The sequence below is a fragment of the Vigna umbellata genome, chromosome 3 (genome assembly GCF_029865625.1).
Source record: "Vigna umbellata cultivar VRB3 chromosome 3, Vumbellata_1.0, whole genome shotgun sequence".
Taxonomy (NCBI): Eukaryota; Viridiplantae; Streptophyta; class Magnoliopsida; order Fabales; family Fabaceae; genus Vigna; species Vigna umbellata.
Window position 1 is genome coordinate 30,456,720 of NC_142167.1, and position 19,327 is coordinate 30,476,046.

Below are 19,327 nucleotides of genomic sequence, written 5' to 3' on the forward strand. Positions count from 1 at the left end.
ATGGATCTCTGTGTTTCATTATCTTGACTCATGTGGAAATTGAGAAAGATAAACAAAATCTTGATATTCCCATAGTTAATGAGTTTAGTGATGTATTCCCAGAAGAAATACCAGGATTGCCACCTCAACGAGAAGTAGAATTTTCCATCGATTTAATACCTGGAGCTGGACCCGTATCGATATCTCCATATCGGATGGCCCCAGCAGAGTTGGCAGAGCTGAAGAAGCAAATTGAAGAACTATTGGAAAAACAATTCATCCGACCAAGCGTATCACCATGGGGAGCACCGGTACTGCTAGTGAAGAAGAAAGATGGGAGCTCTAGATTGTGTGTTGACTACAGGCAGTTGAACAAGCTAACCATTAAGAACAAGTATCCTTTGCCTAGGATTGACGATTTGATGGATCAGTTGCATGGAGCTCAAGTATTTTCAAAGATAGATCTAAGGTCTGGATATCATCAAATTTTGGTTAAAGCTGAAGATGTACAGAAGACTGCTTTTAGATCAAGATACGGGCATTACGAGTATGTAGTTATGCCATTCGGGGTAACTAATGCTCCAGCTTTGTTCATGGATTACATGAACAGAATCTTTCAACCCTTTTTAGATAAGTTTGTCGTAGTCTTTATAGATGACATACTTATTTATTCCAAAAGTCGAGAAGAACATGAGAGGCACCTAAGAATTGTGCTTGAGATCTTGAGAGAAAAGAAACTATATGCAAAGTTGTCAAAGTGTGAATTCTGGATACATGAGGTGCAATTCTTGGGACATGTTATATCAGCTCAAGGCATAGCAGTGGATCCAACCAAGGTGGAAGCAGTGTTACGGTGGGAGAGACCAAAGACTACGACGGAAATACGAAGCTTTGTGGGTTTAGCTGGATACTATAGAAAATTTATAGAAGGTTTTTCTAAAATAGTAGCGCCTTTAACACAGCTAACTCGCAAAGATCAACCGTTTGTTTGGACGGATAAGTGTGAGAAAAGCTTCCTGGAATTAAAGCACAGGTTGACAAGTGCACCAATATTGATTATCCCAAATCCAAGTAAGTCTTTTGAGATTTATTGTGATGCTTCACACCAGGGGTTAGGATGTGTGCTTATGCAAGAAAGGAAGGTGGTGGCTTATGCTTCAAGACAATTAAAGGTTCATGAGAAGAATTATCCTACTCATGATCTAGAATTGGCAGCAGTGGTATTTTCTTTGAAGATTTGGCGACACTATCTTTATGGTGTCCAATTTCAAGTATTCAGCGATCACAAAAGTTTGAAGTACCTATTTGACCAAAAAGAGCTAAATATGAGGCAAAGGCGGTGGATAGAGTTTTTAAAGGATTATGACTTCGAACTTTTGTACCATCCGGGAAAGGCGAATGTAGTAGCTGATGCTTTGAGTAGGAAGATGGTACATGTTTCTCATATGATGATCAAAGAATTGGAATTGGTGGAGAAATTCAGAGATCTGAAGCTACATATGGAATATGAAGTAGATTTCATTAGATGTAGTAATTTGACTATATCTAGCGACTTTCTAACTTTAATCAAAGAGAAACAATTGGTGGATCCTAACCTGAAAGAGATAGCAGAAATGATCAAAACAGAATCAACTAAAGAGTTTAGGTTAGGACCTGATGGAGTATTAAAATTTAGAAGAAGAATATGTGTACCAGACAATGCAGAAATAAAAAGATTAATCCTTGAAGAAGGACACAAGAGTCGTTTTAGCATGCATCCCGGCATGACTAAAATGTATCAAGATCTTAAGGAGTCCTTTTGGTGGCCAGGAATGAAGAAGGAAGTAGCACAGTTTGTAGCAGCTTGTTTGACTTGTCAAAAGGCAAAAGTGGAACACCAAAGGCCTGGAGGAATGCTACAACAATTAGACATACCAGAGTGGAAATGGGATAGCATTGCTATGGATTTTGTTACCCATTTACCACGAACAATGAAGGGTAATGATGCTATCTGGGTCATCATTGATCGATTGACAAAAAGTGCTCACTTCTTGGCAATAAATCTGAGAATGTCAATGACTAAGCTGGCACAATTGTACATAAAGGAAATAGTGAGATTGCACGGTATACCTTCTAGCATTGTGTCAGACAGAGACCCAAGATTTACTTCTAGATTCTGGCAAACCCTACAGGAAGCTATGGGCAGCAAATTACGAATGAGTTCCGCATATCATCCCCAAACTGATGGACAATCTGAAAGGACTATCCAGTCATTAGAAGATCTGTTAAGAACTTGTGTATTAGATCATCTTGGTAGTTGGGATGAAATACTTCCTCTTGTGGAATTTACCTATAACAACAGTTTCCAAGCAAGCATAGGTATGGCACCTTATGAGGCTCTGTACGGCCGACGATGTCAAACTCCGTTGTGCTGGTATCAAGATGGTGAATCAGTTTTAATAGGACCTGAGCTACTACAACAAACCACCAACAAAGTAAAATTGATACGGGAAAGAATGAAGGCTTCTCAGAGTAGACAAAAATCGTATGCAGATCAAAGGAGGAGACCGTTAGAGTTTGCGACTGGGGACCATGTTTTTCTGCGAGTAACTTCAACCACGGGTGTTGGAAGAGCACTTCGCTCCAGGAAACTTTCTCCTAAGTTCATTGGTCCATACCAAATTTTGAGACGAATTGGGCCAGTCGCTTACGAGATTGCGCTACCCCCTCAGTTGGCGAATCTTCATTCAGTTTTTCATGTCTCCCAACTAAGAAAGTATGTACCTGACCCTTCCCACATTATAGAAATAGAGGAGATTCAAATCCGAGAGGACCTCTCAGTAGAAGTACAACCTGTTTGTATAGAAGATACTAAAACAAAGGAACTTAGAGGAAAAACGATTAATTTAGTCAGGGTAGTTTGGGATAAAAGGACAGGTGACTCTACATGGGAATTAGAAGAAGATATGAAACAATTATACCCTCAACTATTTTCTTGAAGTATAGAATTTTCGGGGACGAAAATTTTTGTTGTTGGGGAGAATGTAAGATCCATGAAAAATAATTATAGTAAATTTTAGTATTTTATTAGTAATAATAATTTTAATGGATGGAAAAATGTAAATTTTGGATATAAAATTATAGTAATTTTAGAAGGAGAGGTTCAAATTTTTGGTAACTTATTTAGTAAATTTTTTTAAATTGAATAGTAAAAAGTAAATAGTAAATAGTAAAAAGTAAATAGTAAATAGTAAAAAGTGAATAGTAAAAATAAATTTTCAGCATTTGGATTTCTTAGCATGGAAGAAAGTAGTAGGTAGAAATTAGGATCAGATTTGGTGAGAAAATGATTGAAATATTATTTTTAAATAATATTAAAATAATAAATAATATTAAAATATTAATGAATAGTAAATTTTTTTTACTATAAATAACCATGGGAGGGAAGATTATTTTGCACCAAGAGAAGAGAAATCAAGTGATAGAAAGTTAGAGAGAAATTTTTAGTTGCAAGAAGGGTAGAGGTTCTGAAAGGTTTCAGAGAAATAAATTCAGAGCAAGAGACGTCTGGAATAGAGGTAGGGGAGCTAACTTTTCTATGCTTTTATATTATGATTTAGTATTTCTATGCTTTTATATTATGACTTAGTATTGTTTTATTACTATTCATATCTTGAAATTATGTATGAATACTGTTAATGCTTACTGTATGTTTATCTATATTGAAATTCGGTGTTAATATTATATGCTGTTGTTTTGAATCTGTAAATAAGAAATTTGTTAAAAACTAGTTGAGGAACACTTTGGCTAAGGAAAGATTTGGTACTTAAGTTGTCCATTGTGACGCACCTCTCTTTCCTGGAAGTCTACTCGACAAGTTTTTAACTTAAATCTTATTGAACAGATTTTTGTACTATTAAAATATTGTGCAATATATCTTGTTGGAATGGAAATGTCTGATGAATTCATTTTTGTGGTAGATATGGAATTATGAATTATAATTGTGATAATTGCATTTTATTATACTGCATTTGAATTTATGCATCTGAACATGTTATGGGTAGTATGGGGAGATTTTGTAAGGGTATAATGTGAGTTGAGGAATATTAGTATGGTATGAGTCTTGTGGAGAGATTAAATAAATGTTATGGTATTTGTGTATATGTTGATGTTGAGGGTCCCGTAGTTGGAGGTTATCCTGATACTCTAATAATCATCTAGTCTCAAGTAGAGAGGGATGAATTATGTGGTGAGAGGAGCAGGAGGTCCTGGTCTATGTGCCGGTTTTGGACATAGTGAGGGGATTAACCTTGTAAATGGTATGAAGTATTTTGAAAGTATATTAAAAAAAAGAAGTAGAAGTCATTACAAGTGCATAACCTCCCGTGACCGCTCATCAACGTATCATCCGGATGAGTGTCTATTGGGTATTGTGGTGTCTATTGGGTATTGTGAGACGAGTGTCTAATAGGAATTGTGGTATGAGAGTGTCGAACATAATTATATCAAGGTAATTATGCATGATTTATAAATGATTTGTTGCATGTTAGCTCACCCTACTTGTTTGTGTTTGTTTTGTGTTTGGGTATGTGCGATGATCGTATAATTCGTTATACGGGAGCAGATGAAGGAATGTCGTCTGATCCAATGCCAATGAAGAGAGAGACAGAAGAATAAGCTAGAAGAATTCGAATTATATTTATGAGTTTATAGTTGAAATCTGAGTTTAAAACATGTGTAGACATATGAATTTATAAGTGTGAGATTACGGGATATTACCGTAAATGTAATGTTACAATATATAAATTATGAATTATCCAGTGTGAGATATTGGGATGTTACACTTTAAACCGTGCCTATGTATTAAAGTTCAAAACATAATCAAAGAAAAAAAAATTTATATAAAGTAGGTGTCTATGTATTTTTGTTTTGAATAGTTAAATTTATATATCTTTTTTTAATAATCGTGTTCTTTTCATTAGTTTAAATAATTAAAAAGTAACACCGTTTTAGAAAGAAAAACACTTAATTTATTAGTATTGGTGATAATCATTGATAGCAATCGATTAGGTCGATGAGCTTCCTTCAACCTCTCCTTTTGGTTTGCTTTCAGTGTGTCATTTTCACTTTACCAGGTGCTTGTATAATGCTGCCACCAAAATAGTAAGTGTGCAATGCACCCAAAAAATTTATAAAATAATGTTCGTTTCAAAAACTTCATTTACAAACTATTTCTTGGTTTATACTTTGACAATACAATCAATGAAAAATATTTAACTAATTTCAAACCTAATTCAAATTTTTATATTTAATTTTTCTTATCAAATATTATCTCCTTTTTTCCTTCTTCCCCCTTTATCATAATCATCATCATCTCAACATCCTAAAAATAATATCATATTTACTTCTTAATATGCTTTTATTTTAATTTAATAATATATATGAATAAAAGTTAAACTTTCCTGGAGTACCAAAGGCTACCATATTGGAATCAATTATTTCTTTTCCACAAGAAAATTATTTCTTTTCAAATTTTAGGGCATATATTTAAAATTGTTCTACAGGTGTATAAATGTAATAGTGAAGGAATAGAGAAAAGGGTTATATCATAACTAAGTTGGAATCCTATTTGAAAAAAAAAAAATTGAAGACAAATAGTATTTGTAGTAATTATTTTTTACGTTAATTAGGTAATAGTGTACCAACAAGCATTAATTAGTTCGGAAGCATTTTGTTTGCAAATATTTACTTTAAAATTGCTGCAATTATGAGTTATAAATATTACAATATTTAATTTTTTTATTACTGAATTACTTACATGTAAAAAAATATAATGATAAGGTAACTTTATACACACATGTTATTTATCATCCAAAATTATGTCAAAGGTGTTTTTATCTTAATATTCATGTTACAGTAATGTGTTGTTTTATTATTCATTACTGTTGTCTTGTATCTTAATTAAACTACCACCTATTCAGAATTAATAGGAGGTTTCTTTATATTATAATATTATCACTTTCAAGTAAGTTTTGTATGAAATGAGATATGCATGAGCATGATATAATTTTAGAATAGAAATCTATAGATTGTTTTAATTCTTATACACTAGTTATATTCGTGTTAACAATTTTCTATATGTACTTCATCAATTCTCTTTCCTAACTAAAATATTAGTATTTTGAAAATAAAATTATAAAAATTAATAGTAGTTTTAATTATACTCTGTATTAATTTTTTTCAATTATACGTTTTTTTAATCAAAATTATAGTAGTTTTAGTCATTTAAAAAACTAACTAAAATTAATAATATTCAATAAAGTTTTAATATTTTTATGTATATTATTATTATTATTATTATCTTTTTATATATTAATCATCTCAGTCTATCACTAAATTTCATATGTAAAGATTCAAACAAAAGAATTTCTGCCAAACTTCTAATTATGTTAATAATATGAATTAATTATAGTGTCTTATAAATACGATATTATTACATTGAATAAACTCGATGAATGTAAATTGAATGAACTGAATCATGCTTTGTGAGTGTGTTTCAGATTTTGAAATGATTATCAATTGCAATAAGTCAAAGAATTTCAGCACGGAAAAGGAAAGCCAAATTCAAATTTGCTTTTCCTCATCACGTGCCACGTAGCGCGTGGGTGGCACAGGCACAGGAGAGAGTGCACCTATCAAACCGCACAAAATACGCACCCCTTTCAGCTACGAAAACGAAATATAGAATGAAAAAGGAAAATTACGCACTTTCCCGGAAAAAAATTTGTAGCGAGAAAATAATGGAAAAGAGAAAATTCCCCGATTCCCCTTATTTAGCTCGGAGAGAGAAATAAAACAATTAAAAACTATTCTATTTGAGAAAACAAGCGACGACTTTTCCGGTTATTATTTTCATGGTTCCATTCCCGAATTTCGTTAGGGTTTCGTAATTTTGCACTCTTCGGTGCTTTATCGATTAATTTTGCTGGAAAGTTTTCATCTTTTTTCGGCTTCTGAGTTTGGTTCGTTAAATCCAGAATTGATTGTGGTGTTCCTTGAAGAAGTTTCAGAAAGAGAGGGGGGAGGAATACGATGTCTTCTTCTTCTTTTTCTTCTTCTTCCTCAGCTACTGTCGCAGTGGATAAGGCGACCAGCGATCTTCTTATGGGCCCTGATTGGACCATGAACATCGAAATTTGTGATTCCATCAATTCTAATCATTGGTAATCTTCAACTACAAGAAAAGGAGGAAGATAGATAGCATATCAATTTCAATAATATGTTTTATTTGATTTTGGAGGGTTTGACTTTGATCAACTGCCACATGTTTATGCCTTTGAATGCGATGTTCCATTTAATTTTTGCTAGTTCTGTTATCGGATGGAATTTTGGGGCTAAAGTTGTTGTTGATTGTAGTTAGTATGTTCTTTGTGATGAAACTGACTAGAGGATTGTATTATTTGGGAAATAGTGGAAACTGGTTGTTCTTTTTTTTTTTCTGATTCTATTTTTTTTCATTTTTTTTAATTCTGGTGATTTTTTAATTTTCTCATGCATTACTGATGTCAAAATTGAACAATTATTTTACTCTTAGTTCCCCCCTCTCAGAAAAACTAGGGTCCATGGATGGCAGTACAAACTATGCTTCTTTCTCGTTTTCCTTTCACACCTTTAATAGTAGTCTCTGGGAATTTTCACACTGGTCTTTTAAGTTTTTACTGAATCATTGATGAATTTCTCAGGCAGCCGAAAGATGTGGTAAAAGCTGTGAAGAGGAGATTACAACATAGGAGCTCTAGAGTTCAATTACTAGCTCTCACGGTACTTTGTTGGCACTGGCTTTTGGTCTTACTTTTCTGTATTTGGGTCAAGTTGTTTGTGGCCGTGTTCTCCTGAATTGGCTAACTTTCAAATTCATTTGTTTGGAGCTTGATTTCTGGTTTCTGGTTGTCTACCCCCAGCTGCTGGAGACAATGGTAAAGAACTGTGGTGATTTTGTTCACTTTCAAATTGCTGAGAGAAACATACTGGAAGAGATGATTAAAATCATAAGAAAAAAGGTAAGGTGATTTTAGTTGGAAATTTAAGGTGTGTTCCTGATTCAGTTTGTATATTTGATGCTTGAAAGAAATTGTTGTTGCATTCTTCATGGAATTTGTGATTATAAATGCAAACGTCAGGATTTAATCTATTTTGCTATTATGACATCTGATGGTGTAATTGTTTGAAGTGCATTCTACCTAATTCAATTTATTTCCAAATCAAGTCCGGCGGCTACTGCTGTACATTGTTAATGACCAGTATCTTCTAGTTTCCTTTTGAGATTTCCTTGCTATATGATTCTAGATTAGATAGGTTACTGGATCATTGGCTCAAACCTATCTGTGTTAAATGTATGCGGGAAGTATTTCTCTTTCAAAATAGTTGTAATGTTGAGTTGAACAGTTGTAGAATCCATCTACATGTTGATACGTAAATATAAAGATTTTTTTTTATTGGTAAATTCACCAGGCTTTTACTTATCAAAACAATCTTAATATTTACTCATCAAAATATGGATGGGTTCTATTTCTGTTAAATTACTACCATTTCGTGCAATTTTTTTTTGTTTGATTTGTCTTGTTTTAACATGAAATACATGTAATGATTCTTCAGGCAGATATGCAAGTGAGGGATAAAATCTTAATGCTGCTGGACTCATGGCAAGAAGCATTTGGGGGACCAGGTGGTAGGCATCCTCAGTACTATTGGGCATATGAGGAGTTAAAGGTAGCTGTCTAGTTGATAAAAGAAATTTATTGATTTTGTCAATCTCTCTTCGTTGATAGTTTCATGTGAAAGTGGGATGCTAGATTTTCAAAATTATATAATTGGCATTTGTGAATGTTCTGTAAATGATATCGGACTCATCTTAAGGGTGAGATCACAAATTTTAAGAAGATACTTTTAGTTCTTATTATAACAAGTATACAAATTTGTATTTTGTAGTTAAATGCGTCACCTCAAAAAACACATTTGCCTACAACTCTAAAGTGTTCTTGCAATTCTTTAGTGACAAATGGGTGAATTTTAATTTTTTATGGTTCCACCACATACTTTATACCATCAACATCTCAGCTTGGAGAATTGTCCCCTGGCAAAAGCCAACCATCATCCCGTTTGTTCCAAATTTACATTTACATTTTAAGTACAGGATAAAAGATTACATTGATATGTGAGCTGTAATTTAATGAGCATCAGATTATATCATCATAATATTAAGTTGAATTATATGAATGGCAGCGATCTGGAGTAGTTTTTCCAAAGAGATCACCAGATGCAGCTCCAATATTTACTCCTCCTCCTACCCATCCAAATATAAGAAGTATGCAAGCTGGATATGGGATGTCGAGCAATTCATCTAAAACACTGGATGAAACTATGGCTACTGAGATAGAAAGTTTGAGGTTAATGTTGACCTTCTATTTTTTCCATTTCAACCTTGCTTCCCCTGCTGTCCTTTGTGACAGAACTTCTGTGTGCTATCAGATGAGTCTTTAAGCTAACTTTTCTTGAAATACTCAGTATGTCAAGCTTGGAGTCCATGCGACATGTTTTGGATCTTTTGAGTGACATGTTGCAGGCTGTGAATCCTAGTGATCGTGAAGTAAGTTAAATGGTTTTCCTTGGCCTTCTGAATCCTCCTTTCTTGAACTGAAACGATTTAATATCTGATTTTTATGCTTTGTAGGCGGTAAAAGACGAGGTGATTATTGATCTAGTTGATCGCTGTCGCACAAACCAGAAAAAGTTGATGCAAATGCTAACTTCAACTGGGTTAGTTTTACTCGGCTTTTCCATCTGGCACACACCCAAATATACTTGATTGTTACTTCGTGAAGTCTGTCCACTTATATGTGGAATAATCTTTTATCACCTTGGTTTTGTCATAGGGACGAGGAGCTTCTTGGACGAGGCCTCGAATTAAATGATAGTATTCAAGGTTTGCTAGCTAGGCATGATGCAATTGCTTCTGGTACTGTGTTTCCAATTCAAGGAGCAAGTTCCAGCGCTGTGCCAACTGAAGTTCAACCAAGTGTAGATCAATCCAATGTTAACAGCTCCACCCTTGGAGAGGCTTCTTCAACGCTTAAAGCTAGCTCTTCAGCCGTAGTGCTTTCCGAAACCCGGAGCCAGAGTGATGAAGAGGAAGAAGATGAATTTGCACAGCTAGCTCGGAGGTCCCTTAGAGCTGATACTATATTTAATATTTTGTGGCTCATGGTTATTGAAACCTGTTTTTCTTTTCAGTCTTGCTTGCTTATAACTTATCTAAGAAACAAACTAGTTTAGAATATATGTTTAGGTCTTTTAAGTATAGACATGAATGGATAAGCATGCACAAATCGTTGTATTAAGCATGTATTTTCATTTTATACTTCCACGCATGCTATTTCATTCTCTCCTACAACTATTTTTTAGAAGCCCCAATTTTGTAATAGAATTTCTTGTAAAGCCCATATACCAACATATATTGCAGGTCATGGGTGATGAAATTGTTCTACCGTGTCAATAATTTTTTATTTAATGTGAACTCTTTACTATTGCAGGCATTCTAAGGCACAGCCAGTGATTTCAAATGATACCGCAACTGGTTCCAGCCAAAACTCAGTGTCAGTTAACACTACCAGCACAACTCCACATGTTCCAAATCCCGCAACTTCAGTTCCATCCAATGCATTAGTTCTTTCCAACCCACCTGCCCCAGTTACTACTGCAAAGGATCAGGACATTATTGACTTACTGAGTATTACTTTGTCAGTGTCACCATCCCCACAGACAAGTTATGCATCGTCTCCACAGACAAGTTATGCACCATCAGCCTCTAGCCAAGGCATACATCAGACACCTGTTCAGTCCACATCAGAAGGGTATTCTTTTGCTTCCCAAACATATCCGGGAAATCTGTCATACAACAGTTACGTTGTCCCTTGGGCTCAACCTCAATCTAAGTCAGAATTTCAAGCCCAGCCTCAACAACAATCGTATCAATCCCGGTCTCAATCCCCAACTCCACCCTCATCTCATAATACACATTATGAATTTGAACAACAGCACCATCAAACGACCCAGCAGGACCGGTCTCAGCCCCAATCTGAGCAATTGCAATCTCAACCAGTACTACAATCCCCACATGTATTGCACCAACAACCTCAACATAATCAATATAGCTCTCATCAACAACATTTGCAACCTCATAATGAACAGCAACCTCTACAGTATCAGCCGCAGCACCAAACACTGCAATCTCAACCCCAACAGCATTCACAGTATCAGCCCCAAACGGTACAAGGTCATCAGCCTCAAACTCAACCTCAGCAACAATTTCAGAATCAACCTCAGCAACAGCAACAATTTCAGAATCAACCTCAGCCACAGCAACAATTTCAGAATCAACTTCAGCAACCGCAACAATTTCAAAATCAACTTCAGCAACCGCAACAATTTCAGAATCAACATCATCAATACCCTGCAAGATATCCTCCCCCACCATGGGCAGCTACACCTGGATATGCCAACTATCAAAATCACTCTCCTGCTACAAATTTGATTTCAACACAAGCCAATACAACAGTATCGTATCCTTTAGCTCCAGGAGTAAGGACGCCCGTGCTACACAATAATTCATTATCTGCCAGAGGTGGTGTCGGTGGAACTCCTGCAAGTGCAACTGGACAAAAGACTTTTGTTCCATCTTATAGGCTATTTGAAGATTTGAATGTTTTCGGAAACACAGATGGAAAGGTCAGTGGTTCATCATCTGGCTTGTCAGGGACAAGGGGACCTGGTATGATTGGTGGGCGTAAGTGAAGTGTTGTCTTATGTAAAAAAATGTATTGATATACTGTAAAAAATGGGACCAGAAGTATTGTTTGCAGCTTCTCATTTGCATCTTATGGAAGCTCTCTAGATCGATACAAGTGACTCTTCCTATTCTGAGTAACAACAGATCATAAAGTTAAGCTGAGTCTTACCTCAGACGACAGACTTTGAACATTCTTTGATGTAATATTTTAGTTTCTTGTAGTGGTTTTCGTACTTATGTTCATTGATTGATCGTTAACCACTATAAAGGGCACTTAAAATGCGGACACGTGTCGAATGTCATTAATTATTGAGAACATATTCCCTTGTAAGATAGGCTGCAAATCACGTTAGTTAACAGAAATCAATACAGATTGACAAGCCTGATGTGAATTTTTAACAAGGGCAAATTACTTTTCATCGCATTGGTATATACGAATCTGGATTTTGGATCAGTAAAGCGATTTAAGTGTGCAAAACTTTAGATCGGCTTAAATTCAGAATTTTCGAGCCATTCCGGCATAAACTAACGTGGCGCAATATATTTAGGGTTTTGGGATTCATATCCATTTTCGGTCCCTGGTATTTCTCAAGATATATTTTTAATTCCATTGCTCTTTTGTTGTAATATTTTTATATAATCTAGATGCTGTCATGCAAAGTTTTATTTATTTATAGAAATTGTTTTTTGGTAACTTAGAAGAAGGTGAATAAGGTTTCTAGGAAAATTGAGTTTAGGTATTTTTATTTTTAGAGAAGATAATCACTGTGAGATAAATAGTATAATATTATGTTATCTAAAATAGTTTGTGATTTCTTTTATAATAGATTTCAATTTTCTATATTTAGAGTTGTTTAGTTATTTTTAATAATTTTCATGAGACAAAATTATTATTATACTCTAAAGTGTTAGTTTAAGTGAAATGTTTACATACACCACTTTAACTAAAATATTTAATTTGCACTTGTTTTGATAGAGTCACTTTGCATTTTATTAGAAACTTTAAATCATACTCACTTTAAAAAAAATCTTTAAACTTTTTTGTGTGGATAAGCTTTCTTTAGATGTGGTGGGAGTAAATTTCAAACCCCACTCATGGATATTTTTTATTACTCCAACATTTTTCTCAAAATATTTCTATTTATTATATTCATCATTTAATCGAATTACATCCACACATATAAAAAAACACACAGAAACCAGTGATATTTTTGTAAGATTAACTATTTTTTTAATAAACTCAATATTCAATAACAAATAATAGGAGCCTAAAGTATGACCTAAGTCTATTGTGAAAAACACATCAATAACAATAATGGAGGATTGCATTTTGTAAGAAGAGACAACAGCCAAAGAAGCCATGGATGAACAGGAGAGAGAAACCTTTAAAATTCAAGATTCTCCAATCAAGGCACCTAAAAAAGGAAAAAGAGCAACCTTGATGCTTTGAATAGCTGCTTGAGAGGAGATGGGAATGCGACCACACATGATGAACTTAAAAGAGGAAAAAGAGCAACCTTGACACTCTGAATCATTTCTTGAGAGGAGACGAGACGTGTCACACGCACGAGGGAAAAGGAGCTGGAAGCATGTAGGAGCTTCGATGAAGGCATCATTGATGGCACGGTGGTCATCTGGCTGAAACGATAAAAATTGTGTGATCATCGGTTGAAACTGAAATTGTAGTAGTGGTAGTGGTAGACGACTACGGTAGACGATGACGCTGCCGAGAGTGGTAAATGGTGCCGCTGCTGGAAGTAATGGGTGTAGTGACAAAGGCAATAAATGGTTTTCCTAAAAAGATCCTTTGGCTCAGATACTATGTTGAATATAGTGAAAAACTATATGTGAGATTAATTTCCTTGTGTTAAATATATACATAGGGTCATCTATTTATAATAGAAGAAATATGGGTAAGCCCAAAATACAAATAAGAAAAAATAGCAAACTAACTAAAGATAAAAGATAAAGATAAGATAAACATAGTATATCTAATAATAAACAACAAAGTATATACTTGACATGTACAAAGTTAAGTAGGGACAAATCTTGAGCATTAATTTTGGAGGGTCAAAATTATTTTTAAACTACACATAATTTTAATGTTTAATCTCCATGCAAGGTCATTAAAGTTCATTCTCCATATATATCTTCCTCCTACAAGCATAATACATCACTATCATCTTGCACATGAGCAAATGGTACAAAAAAATTGTATCATTCTTAATCACCAACAATGTTGATAGAAAGTTGTGGATTTGGCAATAGAGTTGGGGAAGTCAAGGCTACCCCATCCTTATTAATATTTAGCCATATTGTTAAACAAGCTTTTTGAAGGGCTACATATAGTGAAGGGTTGTTAGATGCAACTTCAAACTGACAATCAAACTATCTAAAAACCTTTTCAAAATATGTCTTTCGCAAAGCTCTCCTTCTCAAATTAGTCAAAAATTAATAACATGTAATATGAAGAGGTAAAGGTTAAGGGAGATTTACATAAGATTTCATATACTGGTTTGTTTGGAAATCCAGACTATCTTCAGTTCTTAATCAATATGATCAAGTTCCAATATGGCATACTAAATTTGAAAGTTACAAAGCAAGTATTATTTGAATCCTACTAATTATAGCTAGACATGAATATTACTTAGAAGACAATCATTTTTGTATAAGACTAATATTCTTTGAAACGTAGTCACTCATAACAAACAATTAAGTATTATTTAAAACCCAGTCACTTTTGACTAAAATGTTTGAAACATAGTCACTCTTGATTAAAAAACCTTAAGTATTCTTTGGACAATAATGACTTCTCGCTAAAACTTGACTATTCATCGGAGCACAACCACTTCTTTATAAAACTTGAGTATTATTTAGAATGTAGTCACTTTTGGTTAAAACACAAAGGTTTACAAAGAAAATGACCTAAAATATCATTTGTTTGCCTAGTAAAAAGAGAGGTTGTCTTATGATGGATACAAGATGTATCTCACTCTTCTAGAGAGCCCTGAATACAAACATTGTTGTTCCGGACAAACAAAGGCCAATGATTGATAATGATAAGTGTAACACCCAAATAATTTGTAGGGTATTACGAGAAGTAAAACAAAATTTTAAATTTAACATGATATCAATACTTAAAACTTCATTTTGATTTAACATAAATATGATTTTAAACTTACAAACCTTAAACAACATAGTCTTCACAATTTCACATAAGTACAAATTTAAACTTACAAATCTTAAACAACATAGTTTTCAAATATAAATTTATTTTTATCAAAAAGCCCTTTAAAGTTTTTTCGAGCATGTCTCTCGTCTCTATGCATCTCCAACTGCATTTGTAACATCATCTGCTCACATATAACAACACGAGTTATATGATCATTGCACAAACAAATAAGAATGAGTTAACTATAACATACAATCATTGAACACACTCACCCTATATAATTCAATCATATATCATTATAATTTATACACACGATTACTTCAATGCCATTAATTCACTTTATTATATCTTTTATTTTATGTAACATATCACCCTCTAACTCCTCTCAAAGTCATGCTTCTTGTTTCCATAAACCTTACAAGTATACTATGCTTACTCCTGAAACCTTACGGTCAGACCTCTCGTTATGTGCTTCCATAAGCCTTACTTACAAGTATATTATGCTTACTCTTCGAAGCCTTATGGTCAAACCACTCTTTGCCTACTTCTATAAAACTGACGAGTACTTTGCTTATGTCAAAGCCTTTTGATCAGACTACTCTCTACCTGCTTCCATAAACCTCCTGCGTCACTCTACTTATGCTCAAAGTCTTATGATGGAAACCAAATACACTACTCCCGAATTTACAATTACTATAATAAAGAAATATACCTCATTTCATAGCTAACAATTCCCCATATTCATTCATCATCACATAATCAATGAATCATATTATCTCATCCATATAACTCATTCATATCCATTCATTTAATCGTAAGTTGGTACTAATCCATTTTCATCCCGTAAACATGTCAACATAGAAAATTTATAAATTGATTAGTCATATCCATATACCTGTTGACAAGATAATTATCATAGATCTTCTTAAAATATTTACTCATAACGAGTACAACCTCAACATAATTTTCCAAATCCAAGGTTATGAATCAACAATCCAAAATTATTATGACGTTACGTAGAAGTTTGTTCTTAATACATACCTCACATTGAAGATTTAAATGGGTAAATTACATAATAGTATATCTAGAATCTATGGTAAAATTTTCATTTCGATCTAATAAAGTGGAAATCTTAATTTTTGCATAGGTGGTCCAAAAATAGAATTTAGGTAGTGTTGAGATCATTGACACAACATAACTTCTTTAAATATATCTAATCAAAAATTCGAACGGTCAAAGTGAATTAATATGTCTTAGAGACTACATATCCAAATTTCACCTTAATCTAACGGTTATCAAGGTGGAAATTCTTTTTTTACCAAAACAACTTAGAGTTAAAATAAAGTAGTGATTAATTTACTAAAAAAAACTATATTATTCCCTTTAAGTATAAATCTTAATTTAAAAATCTAGATGGTCAAGGTGAAATGATACGTGTTACAAATCATATATTAAAATTTCAGCTCAATCTAACGGTATACTCAGTGGGAATTGAGGTTTTATTATGGTAACTCAAAAAATAAAAAAATAAATAAGGAAAACATAATCAAAGATACCTAAACCCCACAATTGGACTGAGTATCTATCTCAACATCTTTATATCTCATATTCAAAATAATAATCACAATTTATTTGAAATTCACATTGTTGATTATCTTTATATGAAAAGTTATTTTCCATTTTTGAAATAAGTTGAAAACTTGTTAAATAGACTTCCAAGAAAGAGAGGTGCGTTTCAATGGATAACTTAAGTACCTTGTCTTTCCTTAGTCAAAGTATTCCTCAACTAGTTTTCACAAATTTCACATCATTATCATCCTAAGGCATCGATCCAACAAAGAACATAGAATAATAAAAAGAAAGTTAACACTTACTTACAATATTGACATTTTCACATTCCCCTTACACCACAACAATTTTATACCATCAATGCTTATTACAAGATAATAACAGAGAAATGTTAGCTCCTCTTACCTGATTCTCTCTAATTCCTTGATGAGAAGCTCTTCCTACCTTTTCTATGATTCAGATTCTTACTCCTGAGTGGCAGGTACGTTTTTTAATATTTTGCTCTAGTCACACAAGATGTTAATTTGTTATTTATGCTTAATGATTTTCATTTTTTCATAGGTGAAAAGGATAGTTGCCAAACAGAGGCAGAAGCTTAATGATACACCACACATACTGTCACGTGGTGGTTATGCGCTATTAGAGCAAAAAATGAAAAAACATCGCGTTGAGGAGTTAGGTCTTGAGTCACCTGATCTAGCACCTCCACCAGCTAGACATGAATTATGGAAGGCTGCACGGACAAAGTCCAATGGCCAGTTTACATCCCAGTCTACTCAAGAGATATCCTAGAGAATTGTAAGTGGAAACTTTTAACTGATTACCATAGTTCATAAAAAATTATGTAACAAACTTTTTAATGTGTCTAACTTCATTATGATATGCAGGATGACTTGGTTGACCAACAGAGTCAAGGCACATTTGTGGCACAAGGTAGGGAGGACCTCTTAGTAGCATCCACAGGTCGGTGAGACCGTCTAGGTCGTGTGCGTGGTGTTGGAGGAGCTATTGGATTGAGGGACTACTTTGACCCTAAACCAAGAAGCACAGAAGTCGTGATTTAGGAAATGGTTAGTAGCATCACGCAACAGGTGCAAGTCAAATTAGAGGAAAACATGAGTGAACGCTTCAGAATGCTCGAAGAAAAACTTGCGATGATCACCCAACAACAATAACAACAACAACAACAATAACAACAAGAGAAACAACAAGAGCAACAACAACGGTCACAACAGGAGGACACCCCTATAGATGATCCTACTGCACCTCGTGTGAGCACCAAAGGCTCATGCTCTACCGCAAATCGTACTGATTACAATATTCAGTATGAGTTTTTGGTTGATGAGGATCCTCCACGCGTAGTGGTCGTGGAACGACAGATTGTAGAAGGCCAGACCATTCATGGTGCTCCTTTATTGCCCACTCACGTGCGGGTAATGATTGATGATCCAAGAGACCCCCAGGCTCGAGTGTCATTGCCTACATCTGAAATCCAATTCGTGGGGGTGGCCTTAGGCACATTTATAGCTTGACCTAAGGCTATGATCATGCCATATTTTGGCCCACCAACGGTATTATATTCTTCTTTTTATTATCTTAAATCTTCAAGTTATAATTAAACGATTCCTAACTTTTGTAAATATGAGTTGCAGGTCTACTGTCCTGAGAAACAACCAATTGCTCAACCTGTGAACGAGGCTCGTGAGGAAGCAGAAGACCATGATGTTATATTCATATTGACCTCCAGATTAAATAAGTTGAGAAAAGGACCGATAGAGATGTTGTGGGAGTTAAGAACATTTGGCCTCGAGTGCCATGTTCCATTGTATATTAATTTCAATTATGCTTATGAGATCATTGGTGGAGAAAAAATGCTCAACATTTCATGCATACAACTATGGTGCATGTAAGTTTTTTATTTGTTATTTTTCAATTTGTATATTAGTATTATTACTTTTTAATAAATATACTTAACTTTACTCTTATAGGTACATGGACACCATCGTAGTTGAATCAGGTCGGGCGTCAGTTTATGGCTTTCTTGAACCTCAGACCATTCAACTATCTAGAAACACATTAGATTTCAGAAAATCATATATTCAAGCATGGATGACTGAGTCTAACAGAGAGATATATATCGCGCCATACATTGATGCGTATGTGTTTTCCAATATTGTCAACTTTTATCAAATTTTAATCAATAAACTTACTCACTAGTTGTTGGTACATGACAGGGGCTATTGGCAACTCGTGGTGATCATTCCAAAAAAAGCACAAGTTGTATGATTTTGTTCTCTTCATAGGAAGATTAAAGCGGAGTTGAAGTCCTTTATACAAACGTAAGTATTACATTCACTCTTATCAATTCATTATGATATTAATATATTAACTTATGTTTCTAATGTTTCAAATTTGTTTAGAGTTGTGACTAGGACCAGAGGACAACAACTTGAAATTATATATCCTAAGGTTGGAATTCGTTGATCTTTAACCTTTAATTTTCGTAGTCAAATTTAAACCATTACATTTGACTAAGTTCTTTCACATGTTTAATGTAATAAGCAGAATGATTCTTGGGCATGTGGCTACTACATCATGTCATGGATGAAGGCAATCATCCGAGCAAAAATCAGAGGGGAATGGATTAGGTAAAAATTTACATTTGAAAATCTTACAAATATCAATAAACTTTTGACATTAAAATGAATATAATAGTAAAGTTTCCTTGATTATACAGCGGTTCAACATTACCTCTCCATTGTCCACTTCAGTAATAACGACGA

General features: G+C 34.0%; 1 protein-coding gene across 1 annotated transcript; it reads left to right on the top strand.

Moving 5' to 3' along the window:
• The first annotated feature begins 6,736 nt into the window (after positions 1-6,736).
• Positions 6,737-12,121, top strand: LOC148202230 (TOM1-like protein 6). The gene is made up of 9 exons (XM_088109879.1): positions 6,737-7,181; positions 7,701-7,779; positions 7,920-8,018; positions 8,614-8,727; positions 9,241-9,404; positions 9,523-9,604; positions 9,689-9,774; positions 9,891-10,178; positions 10,548-12,121. Exons 1-9 carry the CDS (start codon positions 7,051-7,053, stop codon positions 11,806-11,808), a joined length of 2,304 nt encoding a protein of 767 aa, XP_087966005.1. The 5' UTR covers positions 6,737-7,050; the 3' UTR covers positions 11,809-12,121.
• Positions 12,122-19,327: the final 7,206 nt, after the last annotated feature.

Excerpts from the sequence above, each read along its gene's own strand:
- LOC148202230 (XM_088109879.1), top strand. The coding sequence starts at position 7,051 with ATGTCTTCTTCTTCTTTTTCTTCTTCTTCCTCAGCTACTGTCGCAGTG. Across the intron at positions 7,780-7,919 it reads TTCAATTACTAGCTCTCACG|CTGCTGGAGACAATGGTAAA; the intron begins GTACTTTGTTGG and ends GTCTACCCCCAG. Across the intron at positions 9,405-9,522 it reads ACTGAGATAGAAAGTTTGAG|TATGTCAAGCTTGGAGTCCA; the intron begins GTTAATGTTGAC and ends TGAAATACTCAG.